General features: G+C 43.6%; 1 protein-coding gene across 2 annotated transcripts in view; it reads left to right on the forward strand.

Annotated features, from left to right (window-relative positions):
- Positions 1-18,487, forward strand: part of LOC139383431 (serine/threonine-protein kinase D3-like) — a 64,650-nt gene that overhangs the window by 34,340 nt on the left and 11,823 nt on the right. Inside the window, exons 3-9 of one of the 2 annotated variants that reach the window (XM_071127980.1) lie at positions 6,697-6,835; positions 10,618-10,749; positions 13,431-13,594; positions 14,318-14,510; positions 14,647-14,724; positions 14,825-15,005; positions 17,342-17,543. In XM_071127980.1, the coding sequence (XP_070984081.1) occupies positions 6,697-6,835; positions 10,618-10,749; positions 13,431-13,594; positions 14,318-14,510; positions 14,647-14,724; positions 14,825-15,005; positions 17,342-17,543 (1,089 nt within the window). The remainder of the gene's footprint in view (positions 1-6,696; positions 6,836-10,617; positions 10,750-13,430; positions 13,595-14,317; positions 14,511-14,646; positions 14,725-14,824; positions 15,006-17,341; positions 17,544-18,487) is intronic. The other variant, XM_071127981.1, reaches the window with a different exon arrangement.

Below are 18,487 nucleotides of genomic sequence, written 5' to 3' on the forward strand. Positions count from 1 at the left end.
TGTCACTTCTCTTGCGTTCTGTGCAACAGAGTCAGTGTATATGCAGCAGTTTGGGCCACCTGGCTCATTGCGAATTGTGTGAAGACTATTTCTTCCTAACAAAGTCAGCCAACTTCGCCATACGGGGGATGATTTAACAAAAGCGCATTTGTGAAAAAAGCACAATCGTTACACGAATGTACCGAACCATAAACATCAATGCCTTTTTTAAAATCAATACACAGAAGTATATATTTTTTTAAAGCTGCATATTTAGTTAAAATAAATTCATGTTAGCAGGCAATATTAAACTAGGGAAATTGTGTCACTTCTCTTGCGTTCATTGCACGCAGAGTCAGGGTATATGCAACAGTTTGGGCCGCCTAGCTCGTTGCGAACTAATTTGCCAGAATTTTACGTAATTATGACATAACATTGAAGGTTGTGCAATGTAACAGCAACATTTAGACTTATGGATGCCATCCGTTAGATAAAATACGGAACGGTTCCGTATTTCACTGAAAGAATAAACGTTTTGTTTGCGAAATGATAGTTTCTGGATTTGACCATATTAATGACCTAAGGCTCGTATTTCTGTGTGTTTTTATATTATAATTAAGTCTATGATTTGATAGAGCAGTCTGACTGAGCGGTGGTAGGCAGCAGCAGGCTTGTAAGCATTCATTCAAACAGCACTTTCCTGCGTTTGCCAGTACCTCTTCGCAATGCTTCAAGCATTATGCTGTTTATGACTTCAAGCCTATCAACTCCCGAGATTAGGCTGGCAATACTAAAGTACCTATTAGAACATCCAATAGTCAAAGGCATATGAAATACAAATGGTATAGAGAGAAATAGTCCTATAATAACTACAACCTAAAACTTCTTACCTGGGAATATTGAAGACTCATGTTAAAATGAACCACCAGCTTTCATATGTTCTCATGTTCTGAGCAAGGAACTTAAACGTTAGCTTTCTTACATGGCACATATTGCACTTTTACTTTCTTCTCCAACACTTTGTTTTTGCATTATTTAAACCAAATTGAACATGTTTCATTATTTATTTGAGACTAAATTGATGTTATTGATGTATTATATTAAGTTACAATAAAAGTGTTCATTGTTCATTCAGTATTGTTGTAATTGTCATTACTATAAATATATATATAAAAATCGTCCGATTCATCGGTATCGGCCTTTTTTGGTCCTCCAATAATCTGTATCGGCATTGAATAATCATATTCGGTCGACCTCTAAAGTCTACACAGACCAAACGCATAGCGACACTTCAGTCTATGGACCTTCATCAGACTGAATCAGGCCTACAGGAGGAGATGCAGACTGGACTGCTGTGTATAAAGGCTTTAGACTAGAAGCTACGGCTAGCCTCTCAGATTAGAGCCAGGGCCCTGGCCAGCTGGGAGCACTGGGGATGATGATGCAGTTATGTAAGGCAACAGCTAACAGACAGATCCTTTCATGTTCCATACACATTGGGGTTAAAGGAGGCCTTTTAAACACAGGAGTTTATCAGTGTTTACGTGATTTCATGGCCTTCAGCCGGGCTCTGCTCTGCTGCTCTAGGGACTTAACTGGAAGTGGACGGGGAGAGAGGATGACTAAACACATTGAATGAGCTGTTTAAGGGTGTGTGTATAACGATTTTATTTAACGGTTAATCCAGTAGAGCAATTATGATTTATAGTCATTTAAAAGCAGTTTGCATAGTTTGTCAGTGTAGCCGCTACCCCTGTCCTCTTTCCTGGTGTCCTCTTTCCATGCAGCCGTGGCTCCACCACCCTGGAGATTAGCATTTTAGGAGCTCCAGGTGTTCCCCACTGCCGTACCGTGTGCCTTCCCTGGTGTCCATGGGCCTCGTTGTGTTACGCCTCACATTGTTCCGTGGGCATTGTGTGTGACCCTGATAGGGAAGCAGCTGTGTTAGGTGGCCCTGCCAGAGCAGCCATCTTGGCAGCGAGACACAGCCCTGCACGGGCCCTCCACCAGGGGCCCGCTTTGATGAACTCCACACAGGATGGCCTCCTACATCCATCCAGGACCTTCTCTGGCGGTCTTCCTCCCTGACAGCCCCTATCAACCCCTTCCATCTGACGATGAAGGCTGGCTGGCTGGCAGAGCAGTTGGGGAAACACACTTCATCATTACATGAAGGGAGAGATGAGAGGAATGAAGAAAGGCATTGCTGCCCTTCACAGAAACTGGGCATCGTTTTCCTGCCAGGCTGAGGGCACGACCTCCCCTTTGAGGTAAGAAAGTGAGTGGGAGATCCATGGTTACAGTGTCATACAGCGTAGGCAGGTTTAGCAAGAGACTAGAGGTCGACTGATTAATCAGAATGGCCGATTAATTAGGACCGATTTCAAGTTTTCATAACAATCGAAAATCTGTATTTTTGGGCGCCGATTTTGCCGATTTAAAAAAAATCTTTATACCTTTATTTAACTTTTTAACTGGGCAAGTCAGTTAAGAACACATTCTAATTTTCAATGATGGCCTAGGAACGGTGAGTTAACTGCCTTGTTCAGGGGCAGAATGACAGATTGTCTCCTTGTCGGCTCAGGGTATCTTATCTTGCATCCTTACAGTTAACTAGTCCAATGCTATAACCACCTGCCTCTCGTTGCACTCCACAAGGAGACTGCCTGTTACGCGAATGCAGTAGAAGCCAAGGTAAGTTGCTAGCTAGCATTAAACTTATCTTATAAAAAACTATCAATCAATCATAATGATGATATTACTAGTTTATCTAGCGTGTCCTGCATTGCATATAAACGATGCAACGCTGGGGGATGATTTAACAAAAGCGCATTTGCGAAAAAAACACAATCGTTGGACGACTGTACCTAACCATAAACACCAATGCCTTTCTTAAAATCACTACATAGAAGTATATATTTTTAAACCTGCATATTTAGCAGGCAATATTAACCAGGTGAAATTGTGTCACTTCTCTTGCGTTCATTGCACGCAGAGTCAGGGTATTTGCAACAGTTTGGGCAGCTTTCGAGTGTAGCTGTTGTCGATGTGTTCCTGGTTTGAGCCCAGGTAGGGGCGAGGAGAGGGACGGAAGCTATACTGTTACACTGGCAATACTATAGTGCCTATAAGAACATCCAATAGTCAAAGGTATACGAAATACAAATAGTATAGAGAGAAATAGTCCTATAAATACTATATTAACTACAACCCGAAACCTCTTACCTTGGAATATTGAAGTCTCATGTTAAAAGGAACCACCAACTTTCATATGTTCTCATGTTCTGAGCAAGGAACTGAAACGTTAGCTTTTTTACATGTCACATATTGCACTTTTACTTCTCCAACACTTTGTTTTTACATTATTTAAACCAAATTGAACATGTTTCATTATTTATTTAAAGGCTAAATAGATTTTTATTGATGTATTATTAAGTTAAAATAAGTGTTAATTAAGTATTGTTGTAATTGTCATTATTACAAATAAATAAATAAAAATCAGCCGATTAATCGGTATTGGCTTTTTTGGTCCTCCAATAATCGGTATCGGCGTTGAAAAATCATAATCGGTCGACCTCTACAAGAGACAGGCTACTTTTTCAGGGTACAGAACTGCATGTCCAGTGGAAATGTTGGATTTAAATGTCCTACTTTGATACATGAAATCACAATGGATTTTGCATTTGTGTGTATGAACAGAAGATGTACTGTAGGCAGATGTGTGTGAGCCTGTGTAGGTGTGCGCAAGCCAGTGATTTAGTGAGTGTTTGTGTGCATGTATGTGTGCATAACCTGTGTGTGTTTAACGTCTGTCTTGACATGAGCAGTGGAAGGTGTGTGGAAGCTGTGGGTCTGGGAGCAGGAAGTGGCTCAGTATTGACTTCGCTCACTTCCTGCCCGTGTTGCAGGAGGCTGCTGCTCCTCTGTCACTCCTCTCGGGATGTTTTCCGCTCCTCCTCCTCCCTCCCTCCTCTGTTTCTCTCACTATAAGTATGCTGGCCTGGGTCATTACCTCATCCGAGAGTGCAGAGCATGACCCTCCCCAGCCCGGCACTGACTGACTGCCTGGCTGCCTGGAGGTTACATCACAGCTACTGGATAATACCGTTGAAGTGAGCGCACCTCAGACTGCCTGCTGAGAACCAAGGCTACTCACTCACTCAGTGTCAACGAGTAGGACAGTTCTGTCTTTTCTAGGGCAATTCCACAGCAACAGAATGACTCTGAAACTCAGATTTTTCACATTAAAAGTATACCAAACAAATACCATTGATTGCAAAGTTAAACAAGCCACACACCTCTATGCACAAGGACTACTTTTGACAATTTCCACTGACAATTGTACAAAAACACATTTACTCAAAGAACAGTGCAGATGTAAAGTTTAGTAACAGAATGACGGTAAAATCTCCCTTTTTGTGTGACCATATCTGCTCCGAATAAAGATTCATAGATGTCTGCAGAAACAATGGGCTGTAAAGCTATGATATGGCACCTTGAGATTGGAAAATATTTATTTTGGTTGTTGAACTACAGTAAGTGAAGTGGATTAACACCCGGGAACAGAATGATGGTAACAGAATGACATCACGGGTCGCTGATCTGTACAACAGTCGTGGCCAAAAGTTTTGAGAATGACACAAATATTAATTTTCAAGTCTGCTGCTTCAGTGTCTTTAGATATTTTTGGCAGATGTTACTATGGAATACTGAAGTAAAATTACAAGCATTTCATAAGTGTCAAAGGCTTTTATTGACAATTACATGAAGTTGATGCAAAGAGTCAATATTTGCAGTGTTGACCCTTCTTTTTCAAGACCACTGCAATCCGCCCTGGCATGCTGTCAATTAACTTCTGGGCCACATCCTGACTTTTTTTCTGAGTGATGGCAGCCCATTCTTGCATAATCAATGCTTGGAGTTTTGTGTTTTTTTGTTTGTCCACCTGCCTCTTGAGGATTGACCACAAATTCTCAATGGGATTAAGGTCTGGGGAGTTTCCTGGCCAGGGACCCAATATATCAATGTTTTGTTCCCCGAGCCACTTAGTTATCACTTTTGCCTAATGGCAAGGTGCTCCATCATAGATGGAGATGCACTCACACCTGATGCACTCACAACTGCCTGCTGCCATTCCTGAGAAAGCTCTGTACTGGTGGTGCCCCGATCCCGCAGCTGAATCAACTTTAGTGGAAATGCAGTGGAAATGTTTTTTGGGGATTCAGTTCATTTGCATGGAAAATAGGGACTTTGCAATTAATTGCAATTGCAATTCATCTGATCACTCTTCATAACATTCTGGAGTATATGCAAATTGCCATCATACAAACTTGAGGCAGCAGACTTGCCACGACTGTATACAGAAATGCATAATTAACGTCATTCTCTTCATAGTAATGTATCCTGAATAGGTACACAAAGGTAGAAATACCTTAATATCCTCCTTTGCATGTTTAGGTATTATTCTACACAATGGCTATTATTCTAATGAGCTCCGCCCCCTAACAAGACCAAATTTGGTTGGTCCGAACTGGACCAAATCTGTACCCATCATAGACATCTATGTTTCACAAGTTTGGACCTCAGTACAGCACAGTAGAGCACAGTAGAGTAGATTAGAGTTCAGTACTGTAAAGTATAGTACAGTACTGTGCTGAATTGTACTTACATACTCTACTTTTATTTTCTTTACGGTACTGTACTGTACTGTATGTACTGTGCTGTCCAAACTTGTGAAAGAGACATCTATGATTGGTTTAGATATAGACTCTTAGATTTTAAACTTGTGAAACAGACAATTAGTGATAGTCAGTAACTATTCCACACCACCAACTAGAAAAGTTATTACAGTGTTATTACAATGGCTATGTCAGTATGATTTTGATAACTTTTTCATTATCAATAGCATACCCCTAATGGGCACATTTTGAGCTCAATAGAGCAAAATGAATAGCATTCTGCCTACATTAATTGCTGTATGGAAAACGATGGCATGCTGTATCGAATGGCCATTTGAGTGGTATCTCCTGCTGTTTTCAGCGCAGTCCACTGTTGCAGTGTTTCAGGGGAATAAAGGTGTTTGAATGTGAGCTCTTTTCCGGAGCCAGTGGATTTTCTTCCATCCTCCACGTTGACTGCTGACGTGAGCCACAGGAAGTAGTTAACGGGAGCAGGAGTGTGTGTGTGACTCGTTGTGGCTAGGGTGAATTAAACAGCTGTGTTTCAGGCGCACTCTCTCTCTCTCTCTCTCGCTCTCTCTCTCTGCGGTGATATTGAGCCTGATGTTCATTCCACACACATCCACTGTGACTTCTCCCCCGTTCTGTTCCTACACCACTGGCCTGCTGGTTCTGGCTATGATGACTGAATGAAGGCAGCCATTACTCCATGAATCAGAGAAGCTCTATACAATCAATATAAACAACTCCTCATCAGATGGGGGCCCACCACAAATTTGTAGCGCTTGTCTAGGAAATATGACAAACCGCACTGAACATAATCATAAATGTCACCAAACCAAATGAGTGGAAAAAAGAAGAGCAAACAACTGTTGAATGAATATGGTGACAGGGCCTTGATCAGCTGATGCCAATATCAAAAAGTGTATATGAGTTATTGTGTGTATACTGTTGGTTGAGTTGTAAATTAGGAGTGTTCCCACCCAATGTCTTCTGCACATAGTGGAAACTCACAACTATTCTTCTTCTTCCTCCCCAGTTCCCAGAGTGTGGCTTCTTTGGCATGTATGACAAAATCCTGCTCTTCCGCCATGACTTGAACTCTGAGAACATCCTCCAGAGGCTGACGTCAGCAGAGGATATCCACGAGGGAGATCTGATAGAGGTGGTGCTCTCTGGTGAGTAGTACTGATCTGAGTTCAGCTCTAATGGTTTTATTAACTTTTTCACTTGTTCTGTAGGCTATCTGTACTAATTCAGTAAGGCTTCTCTAAATCAAATCTGTGTGCCGTACAGTACTGTTTCACTCCTGTCTAAAGCGCACCTCCAGAGACACAGGTGGCTAGTTTCCCCTCTCTTTTCCTGTCACACATGATTTCAGTTTCCTGCTGACTATTAAGTGTAACAAACACTGTCTTGAAAAAGCATTCTGTTCCATCCGTCTCTATTGGGAAGCACCTGGACTGGACATCCCTCTCTCCCTGGTGTAGAACTAGAAGTCTGCATGGATCCAGACATAATATAACTCTGGTCCCGGATCGATCTGATCTGCTGGTGTATATCAGTGAGCCCCAGGCGAGTCTATTCATGAGACCACTGGTTTCCTCTGTCTCCTTCCCTCTGGGTTCAAACGGTTGACAGTTGTCAGCCTCAGTGCCGCACCTGGATGACTGTGTGAGGTCAGAGTAATTCCACATCCGCAAGCTCTACACCGACACTGCTACTTTGTCTTAGCCTTGTAGTTGGCCTACATCTGCTGAGGAGATCGACGTGTGTCAAACTGGTGCAATACAATCTCAAAAATGTGTTGCTGTTCTAGTCTGGCAGACTGAAAACAGGAATTTTCTAATTATACTATTTATCGTTCCCTTAGTTGCTTCTCATTTAAATTAATACTTTAAACACACCATTCATTCCGGTGAATTCTTTGAGACCTGTTGTTCAGTTATGTGACTGAGAGAGACAAACAGCTCAGTGGTTTGGTCTAAAACCTCCCTCACTGTTAGAGGCCAGAGCTGATTTCTCTTGGCGCTGGACTCAAAGGGCCTGGCTTGTTTTCTCTGCAGTAAGTGATTGTAGTGGACCAACTGAGTATAAACATGCTGGGCTGTGCAGGGCGGCTCTGAAAAGAGTGGACAGGTCATCCCTAACCAGGGGGTTGGACATGGCGAGAGGGCTGTTTGCTCCAAGAATCCCACTCACTGTTGGTTTCCCACTCAGTTTCCCTCTTATTTTTACAGGATATGACATACAAAATGGATGTATACGCATGTGAAAATTATATTTATTTTATAGATCTTTTAGTCTGTGAAGAATGCTACAAACAATAATCTTTTGAATTATGTCTGATGGACACTTGTGAAGCCTGATTAGTCAAAAATGAAAACAATTTCAGGCCTGCTGCTTGTGAAAAACTCTTTATTGGCTCAATCTTCTGTGGGGATTGATGCAAAATATCTCAAACTCCATTTCATAAAATTGAGGCCGTTAATTTTCCTTGATGTGTTTGAAAAGCCCATGAATACCTTCTTTCATATGTTTATGCCAGGGAGCTATGAACAGTGTGATGGCATGTGATTTTTTTAAAGTTCTTTCTCCGCTTTGAAGTTTAACCCAAAATCTGGTTCTCCAAAGACATTTTTTGTTTCAGATGTCTCATACCTTAGCTCAGGGGATCTCAAAGTGTGGTGTGCAGGGGGTCCGTGGCCAGATAAATAAATATATACAGTATATCAACATTTTTAACCATATTAGCTAAAGTAACGCTCTAGTCAACATAGATAATAGAACTAATGTGTTAGTTAACCTGCTACAGTCATGTAGTAACGTTATAGTGTATAGTCAGTAAGCAGTTACACGGGCGGTCCCCAGGGGCAAGAAATGAATAAAACCAAAAGCTAACCTTGACTTGGAAGAGTTCCAGTGTTGTGTTGGATAGTCATAGCCAGCCAGCTAGCATAGCATCCCTCTGTTTGAGCCCGGTGTTTGAATAACTAAGCAAGTCAGCTGCATTTGCTAGCTAAGTAAGTGAAACTGAAAGTGAAAAAAATGACACTCTTTCTCCTGCTTCTCCTTTATTTTTGAAGAAATTCATTTGTTCAAAACTGTTAAACTATTGTCTTTCTCTCTCTTTGAGTCAACTACTCAACACATTTTATGCACTGCAGTGCTAGCTAGCTGTAGCTTATGTTTTCGGGACTAGATACATTCTCTGATCCTTTGATTGGGTGGACAACAGTTTATGCTGCAAGAGCTCTGATAGCTTGGAGGAAGTTTTTATTTATTTAACTTTTATTGAACTAGACAAGTCAGTTAAGAACATATTCTTATTTACAATGAAGGCCTACCCGGGCCAAACCCAGACAACGCTGGGCCAATTGTGCGCCACCTTATGGGACTCCCAATCACGGCCGGTTGTGATACAGCCTGGCATCGAACCAGGGTCTGTAGGGACTCCTCTAGCACTGAGATGCAGTGCCTTAGACCGCTGTGCCACTCAGGAGACGTCCTCCGGAAGTTATCATAATTACTGTGTAAGTCTATAGAAGGGGGTGAGAACCAAGAGCCTCCTAGGTTTTGTATTGAAGTCAATGTACAAAGAGGAGGACGGAAGCTAGCTGTCCTCCAGCTACACCATGGTGCTACCCTACAGAGTGCTCTTGATGCTACTATAGACCTTTATTTCAAAACAGTGTTTTAATCAATTATTTGGTGACTTGAATATATTTAGTATAGTTTTATCTAGAAAGGATAACTTTTTTAATGTTGTAAAATGTTTATTTTTATGAAATTAACTGAGGCGCATGGTCCTCCTTTTCCTCCTCTGAGGAGCCTCCACTGATAAAGTTAATGAAATATATATATTCATATGGAGTTGGTGTGTCCATATGTATCTCGTCATGGCAACAGCTACAGAGAATGTCCCTGGTGCAGCTTGCATGGGATGCTGGGATTTCATCTTGATCTTATTAGAGAACTGAACCTGAAAAAAACACCCATGAACTCACTGAAACACAAAACCCCACACAAATAGTTAGTGACATCATACAGGGTTTTTCACCTAAATTCTGGTATAAAATATTCCCTTGTTGGTCAGTGGTAACACCACAACAGCATAAATGATTGCAAAAGAATTGTGAGAAAAAGACTTCTCTGTATAGATTATATTGATTTGGACCTGCTCTGCTACTTCTCACTGCCAGTTCTGGCCCTTAGGGGATGCAATTGCACAGGTTTGGTAGCAAATATCTATCTCTTATTCACATCTTGGATGAGTCACTCCTGTGAACTAACTGTCCCTTCCAAGAATGACCTCATAAAGTCCCTCTAACACAAACCACAACAGCTATGAACTCAACCATACTATGAACTCATCTCAATAACCCATTATCATTATGTGATCCTGTTCTGTTGAATGTCTGTCTGTCTGGTCTTTAGTGTGCTCTGTAATGCCAGATCACTCTGAAACAGATAACAGTGAGACAACCTCATTTCTGCTGTACTGACCCCTACTGTAAGGAGGCTGTTGTAGCACTGTGTTGTTAATGGGATGTTATAGCACTGGCCCTAGTGAGAAAAACCATGACCTCGGAACAGAACAAATTTTCCCTCTGGCGTCTCCCGCTATTCCTGAGTGCCTCCCATATGAGCTTATAGGGAGGGTACTTCCCAGGTCAGACTGTCAGATACGGATGCGTTGACTCCACCGTGTGAACAGTTGGTTCCCTGGATCTGAGTTCTAGCTAGTTCTATGCGCACAGACATACCAGATCATCTGACTATTAACGGATGACAAAACAGCATCACATTCCTTTGCATTACAGTGTACACTAAACATATTCACTTAATTCCTTTTCTTCTTTTTGTCATTTTCATTCTTTGGTTCCTGTGTTTGAAGTTTATGTGCTTTCCTTTAGTTTTGTTTGCCATGTGTTTGTTTTAAGTTGTCTCTGGATTGCAGCTTTAGCCACAGTAGGGGACTTCCAGATCCGGCCTCATGCTCTATATGTCCACTCCTACAAAGCGCCCACCTTCTGTGACTACTGTGGGGAGATGCTATGGGGCCTCGTCCGCCAGGGGCTCAAATGTGAAGGTAAGCACACACACACACACACACACACACACACACACACACACACACACACACAGGAGACTGCTGAGGGGAGGATGGCTTATAATAATGGCTGGAATGGAGTGAATGGAATGGTACCAGACACATGGAAACCATGTGTTTGATGTCTTTGATACCATTCCATTGATTCCATTCCATCCATTACTATGAGCTCATCCTCCCTAATTAAGGTGCAACCAGCCGCCTGTGGCACACACTCACACAAGCTGTCTTTCACATGAAAGCCGGGGGGAAATGTGAACCTAAGCCCAAGGTGCCAAATTTTTACCTGACTCATACACTCACGCACACACAAATCAAACAGGCCCTTCTCTTGGTCCAGTCTGAGGGGTACATTAAGGCTGGTAGGGCCGTGCAGCAGGAAGCCTCAGTGGAGTGTGTGACTTCCCCCCATTACTAAAGCAGGCCTTTGAAGAGCCGGCCTCTTTGAATGGAGCCCAGTGTACTAATGCCAAGCGTTGGAATCAGCCTTCAAAGGCTCCTTAGTGCTGCTCTACCCTCTCAGATGGATCCAGCCTGTCCATCAGTATAGCACAACCTTTCCCAGGGCGAGTCAGGACAGGAATGCAACAAACACTCAGATTGGAGGAAAGAATTGGACTGTTATAGCTAGTCAAATTACATTGAAATGTGGAAATGTGGAATGTAGAATTGCATTTAGTTTGTTATCAGTGGATCAGACCTATTTTATTCCCTGCTATTTTCATGCCACTAAAAATCCTTTCAAGCTTTCTCCGAGGAAGAATGTGATCCATTGACTGCATGTAAGAGCCCTCTTGTGGACATTTAAGAGAATGGTGGGAAGAATCAAATTGATGCTGCCCTACTGTACTAACGTACTGATTTTCCTTCTTGAGACAGATTATTCCAAATCAAATTTGATTTGTCACATACACATGGTTAGCAGATGTTAATGCGAGTGTAGCGAAATGCTTGTGCTTCTAGTTCTGACAATGCAGTAACCAATGAGTAATCTAACCCAACAAGTGTAAAGGGATGAAGAATATGTACATAAAGATATATGAATGAGTGATGATACAGAACGGCATAGGCAAGATGCAGTAGATGGTATCGAGTACAGTATATACATATGAGATGAGTAATGTAGGGTATGTAAACATTATATCAAGTGGCATCGTTTAAAGTGGTTAGTGCTACATTTTTTTACATGTATGGCAGCAGCCACTTAATGTTAGTGGTGGCTGTTTAACAGTCTGATGGCCTTGAGATAGAAGCTGTTTTTCAGTCTGTCGGTCCCTGCTTTGATGCACCTGTACTGACCTCGCCTTCTGGATGATAGCGAGGTGAACAGGCAGTGGCTCGGGTGGTTGTTGTCCTTGATGATCTTTATGGCCTTCCTGTGACATTGGGTGGTGTAGGTGTCCTGGAGGGCAGGTAGTTTTCCCCTGGTGATGTGTTGTGCAGACCTCACTACCCTCTGGAGAGCCTTACGGTTGTGGGCGGAGCAGTTGCCGTACCAGGCGGTGATACAGCCCAACAGGAGGCTCTCGATTGTGCATCTGTAAAAGTTTGTGAGTGCTTTTGGTGACAAGCAGAATTTCTTCAGCCTCCTCAGGTTGAAGAGGCGCTGCTGTGCCTTCTTCACCACGCTGTCTGTGTGGGTGGACCAATTCAGTTTGTCTGTGATGTGTACGCCGAGGAACTTAAAACGTTCTACCCTCTCCACTACTGTCCCGTTGATGTGGATAGGAGGGTGCTCCCTCTGCTGTTTCCTGAAGTCCACGATCATCTCCTTTGTTTTGTTGACGTTGAGTGTGAGGTTATTTTCCTGACACCACACTCCGAGGGCCCTCACCTCCTCCCTGTAGGCTGTCTCGTCGTTGTTGGTAATCAAGCCTACCACTGTAGTGTCGTCTGCAAACTTGATGATTGAGTTGGAGGCGTGCAAGGCCACACAGTCGTGGGTGAACAGGGAGTACAGGAGGGCTCAGAACGCACCCTTGTGTGGCCCCAGTGTTGAGGATCAGTGGGGTGGAGATGTTGTTACCTACCCTCACCACCTGGGGGCGGCCCGTCAGGAAGTCCAGTACCCAGTTGCACAGGGCGGGGTCGAGATCCAGGGTCACAAGCTTGATGACGAGTTTGGAGGGTACTGTGGTGTTAAATGCTGAGCTGTAGTCGATGAACAGCATTCTCACATAGGTATTCCTCTTGTCCAGATGGGTTAGGGCAGTGTGCAGTGTGGTTGCGATTGCGTTGTCTGTGGACCTATTGGGGCGGTAAGCAAATTGGAGTGGGTCTAGGGTGTCAGGTAGGGTGGAGGTGATATGGTCCTTCCTTGACTAGTCTCTCAAAGCACTTCATGATGACGGAAGTGAGTGCTACGGGGCGGTAGTCGTTTAGCTCAGTTACCTTAGCTTTCTTGGGAACAGGAACAATGGTGGCCCTCTTGAAGCATGTGGGAACAGCAGGACGTGTCTTAAGGTGTCTCAATATGTCTTCACAAATATCTCAAGACATGTATATGGCTATGAAGTGTTGCATGGCTGAGTTTATCAAGCCCCAATGCCGACATCCAAAGAAACAGTCTGTTTGTGTTTGTTGCGTGTAGCATGTACTGTACAGGATGTGTGTTATTCTTCATGTGTAATTAGTGACCCCTGTGTCCTGTGTACTTCCAGGTTGTGGGCTGAACTACCACAAGCGCTGTGTCTTCAAGATCCCCAACAACTGCAGTGGGGTGAGGAAGAGACGTCTGTCCAACGTGTCCCCGCCGGGCCCCTCGCTCTCAGTCCCCCGGCCCCTCCCTGGTCCCACAGAACATGCTGTGGTCGTCCTGGAGGAGGTAAGACCTACGCTTCCATTGGTGGAGAGAGATGTCCTGTGGTAAAGATACATTCTGTACAATGTAAAGAGCTTTGGGACCCAGTCAAAGGGTCTATGGAAATGCATTTCCTTATAAAGTTACACCCTTGCACAGTTTATTGCTTACAAAGTGAAAATGGTGTACCTCAACGTCCCTTATACTTGTAGCGTTTTAATCTACAGTACAGTTACTAACCAGTTCTAGTTACTTTCTTATATGTTCAATGTGATTGTAATCTAACTGTTATTCTGATTGAGACACATTTGTCAGTTGGCAAAACATCAACTACTAGGTGTAATTGTCTAAGTTCGTCTGCCAAATCTCTTGAAATATCTTATTGTGAAACACGACAGCAAATTGAATTTAATAAACTAGGATTATGAAACTTGTTTGTATGAGGCTAGCTGGATGGAATATTCTCAATGGTGACCAGTGCTTATGAAAGGTCAATGCAAATTCAGTTAGACTAATGAAATGAAACACTTGTTAATTCTAGCCCATGTTTGTGTATTTTGTACTGTTTTCCTGTCTCGCTCATTGAATGGACACGCCATCCCTCCCCTCCTTCCCTCTTTTGCTATGTCCTTCCTTCCTCACTCCCCCTTAACCTTGGTTCACATACTTGTTCCATCTGTCCCTCCTTCCCTCTCTCCTTTCTTCCTTCCTTCCACCTCCTCCTCTCCTTCCCTCTGTCCCCTGCAGCAGCGCTCCCACCAGGAGGCAGGGAAGAGGATCCTGTCGTGGAGTGGCCGGCCCATCTGGATGGAGAAGATGGTGCTGGGGCGAGTCAAGGTGCCTCACACCTTCGCCATCCACACCTACACCCGGCCAACCATTTGTCAGTACTGCAAACGTCTGCTCAAGGGCCTGTTCCGCCAGGGCATGCAGTGCAAAGGTAATATCCTACCTTCCTTTGTCTCTGTTTCTCTGTATATCCCTCGGTCATTATCTGCCTTGACCGCTTGACCTTACTGTCGCTAGAGCTCCAGATTGTGCTATTGAAATCAATGTTTTCTATACTTTCTTTTCAGATTGTAAATTCAACTGCCATAAGCGGTGTGCAGCAAAGGTACCAAGAGACTGCTTGGGCGAGGTTTCCTTCAATGGAGGTAGTTTCTGTTTACCTGTTTTATTTCACATTGATATCATGCCCATGTCATGAGTCATACAGTAGCTGAGTAGCACATCTGTCGTTGTGTGTGTCCACAGAGCCTGCCAGCCCAGGACCTGACTCTGACAGTACCATGGAGGTGGATAGTAGTGATGTGGAGAGCACCAGAGGACTACTGGATGACGCTGAGGAACCTTCAACCCCAGAACACAAGATGTTCTACATAGACTCTCCTTTCCTGGACCGCGAGAAGGACGAGGAGCCCATCAAGACCATCAGGTATTTACGTTAACTTATAGAGTAATAGTTGTGTACACAAAGACAGTTGAAGTTGGAAGTTTACATACACTTAGGTTGGAGTCATTAAAACACTTTTTTCAACCACTCCCCAAATTTCTTATTAACTATCTATAGTTTTGGCAAGTTGGTTAGGACATCTACTTTGTGCATGACACAAGTCATTTTTCCAACAATTGTTTACAGACAGATTATTTAACTTATAATTCACTGTATCACAATTCCGGTGGGTCAGAAGTTTACATACACTAAGTTGACTGTGCCTTTAAACAGCTTGGAAAATTCCAGAAAATGATGTCATGGCTTTAGAAGCTTCTGATACGCTAATTGACAGGCGGCAGATAGCCTAGCGGTTAGAGCGTTGGACTAGTAACCAAATCCCCGAGCTGACAAGGTAAAAATCTGTCGTTCAACCCCTGAACAAGGCAGTTAACCCACTGTTCCTAGGCTGTCATTGAAAATAAGAATTTGTTCTTAACTGACTTGCCTAGTTAAATAAAGGTAAAATAAAAAAATATAAGAAACTTGAGTCAATTGGAGGTTTACCAGTGGATGTATTTCAAGGCCTACCTTCAAACTCAGTGCCTCTTTTATTGATCATGGGAAAATCAAAAGAAATCAGCCAAGACCTCAGAAAAAATTGCAGACCTCCACAAGTCTGGTTCATCCTTGGGTGCAATTTCCAAACGCCTGAAGGTACCACGTTCATCTGTACAAACAGTAGTACGCAAGTATAAACACCATGGGACCACGCAGCCATCATACCGCTCAGGAAGGAGATGCGCTCTGTCTCCTAGAGATGAACGTAATTTGGTGAGAAAAATGCAAATCAATCCCAGAACAACAGCAAAGGACCTTGTGAAGATGCTGGAGGAAACCGGTACAAAAGTATCTATATCCACAGTAAAACGAGTCCTATATTGACATAACCTGAAAGGCCGCTCAGCAAGTTAGAAGCCACTGCTCCAAAACCGGCATAAAAAAGCCAGACTACAGGCCTCCCGGGTGGCGCAGTGGTTAAGGGCGCTGTACTGCAGCGCCAGCTGTGCCACCAGGGACTCTGGGTTCGCGCCCAGGCTCTGTCGTAACCGCGACCGCGACCGGGAGGTCCGTGGGGCGACGCACAATTGGCCTAGCGTTGTCCGGGTTAGGGAGGGTTTGGCCGGTAGGGAAATCCTTGTCTCATCGCGCACCAGCGACTCCTGTGGCGGGCCGACACATGACTTTCAACCTTTGTCTCTCCCGAGCCTGTACAGGAGTTGTGGTGATGAGACAAGATAGTAGCTACTAAACAATTGGATACCACGAAATTGGGGAGAAAAGGGGTCAAAAACAAAAAAAAGCCAGACTATGGTTTGCAGCTGCACATGGGGACAAAGATCATACTTTTTCCAAACGCCTGAAGGTACCACGTGTCTGATGAAACAAAAATATGACCATTGTTATGTTAGGAGGAAAAAGGGGGAAAAGCCGAAGAACACCATCCCAACCGTGAAGCACAGGGGTGGCAGCATCATGTTGTGAGGGTGCTTTGCTGCAGGAGGGACTGGTGCACTTCACAAAATAGATGGCATCATGCAGGAGGGACTGGTGCAGTTCACAAAATAGATGGCTTCATGAGGGAGGACAATTATGTGGATATATTGAAGCAACATCTCAAGACATCAATCAGGAAGTTAAAGCTTGGTCGCAAATGGGTCTTCCAAATGGACAATTGACCCCAAGCATACTTGCAAAATGGCTTAAGGACAACAAAGTCAAGGTATTGGCGTGACCATCACAAGGCCCTGACCTCAATCCTATAGAAGATTTGTGGGCAGAACTGAAAAAGCGTGTGTGAGCAAGGAGGCCTACAAACCTGACTCAGTTACACCAGCTCTGTCAGGAGGAATGGGTCAAAATGTACCCAACTTATTATGGGAAGCTTGTGGAAGGCTACCCGAAACGTTTTACCCTCGTTAAACAATTTAAAGCCAATGCTACCAAATACTAATTGAGTGTATGTAAACTTCCGACCCACTGGGAATAAGCTGAAATAAATCAATCTCTTCTATTATTTTCACATTTCACACACTTAAAATAAAATGGTGATCTAACTGACCTAAGACAGGGAATTTTTACTTGTATTCAATGTCAGGTATTTTGAAAAACTGAGTTTAAATATATTTAGCTAAGGTGTATGTAAACTTCCGACTTCAACTGTATCTATCTAACTTCTTCCTTGCTTCCTTTCCATTTTTTGCTCAGGTCCAGGTTGCTGCTAAGTGCTTTGTGACAAATGTTTTAATAAAAATAGCTGTGTGTGTGTGTGTGTCCAGCCCATCCACCAGCAGTAACATCCCTCTGATGCGGGTGGTCCAGTCCATCAAACAGACCAAGAGGAGGAGCTCCACCATGGTGAGGGAGGGCTGGATGGTCCACTACACCAGCAGAGACAACCTGAGGAAGAGACACTACTGGAGGCTGGACACCAAGAGCCTCAGCTTGTTCCAGAACGACACTGGAGCCAAGTTTTATAAGGTGAGAGAGCAAGGTAGCGGTAAGATGGTGCCGGAGAAGAAGGCAGACATTTTACGTGCCCCCAACCGATTGTGTTTTTTGTTTGCTGATTTGTATTGTTTGTAACATATTTTGTTACTTATTTTGTACATAAAGTTGTCGCTACCATCTCTTATGACCGAAAATAACTTCTGGACATCAGGACTGCGATTACTCACCACGGACTGGCAGAATCCTTTTGTTCAGTAACGAGTCTGACGAGGCCGACGCGAACAATATGCTGCTTTCTCGGGAACAGGCCCGGATCCCCGTGATTTGCGTGAAGAGGAGGCAGAGAAAAAGGGGCCGGAGGGCAGGCTGCCTTCTGAGAATTCGTAGGCGATCGAATAAACCCTCACTTCCTTCCATTCTGCTAGCAAACGTGCAATCTTTGGACAATAAAATGGATGACCTACGGGGAAGATTGAACTACCAACTGGACATTCAAAACTGTAATATCTAATGTTTCACAGAGACATGGCTGAACGATGACACGATCAACATACAGCTGGCTGGTTATTCGCTGCACCGGCAGGATAGAACAGCGTCGTCTGGTAAGATAAGGGGCGGCGGGCTATGTATATTTGTAAGTAACAGCTGGTGCACAATATCTAAGGAAGTCTCAAGCTATTGCTCCCCTGAGGTAGAGTATCTCATGATAAACTGTAGACCACACTACCTACCTTGAGAGTTTTCATCTGTATTTTTTGTAGCTGTTGACATACCACCACAGTCAGCATACCACCACACTAAGACAGCATTGAATGAGCTGTATTCCGCCATAAGCAAACAAGAAGCGCTCACCCAGAGGTGGCGCTCCTAGTAGCCGGGAACTTTAATGCAGGGAAACTTAAATCCGTTTTACCAAATTTCTATCAGCATGTTAAATGTAAAACCAGAGGGAAACAACTTTGGACCACCTTTAC

Source organism: Oncorhynchus clarkii, chromosome 25 (genome assembly GCF_045791955.1).
Source record: "Oncorhynchus clarkii lewisi isolate Uvic-CL-2024 chromosome 25, UVic_Ocla_1.0, whole genome shotgun sequence".
NCBI lineage: Eukaryota > Metazoa > Chordata > Actinopteri > Salmoniformes > Salmonidae > Oncorhynchus > Oncorhynchus clarkii.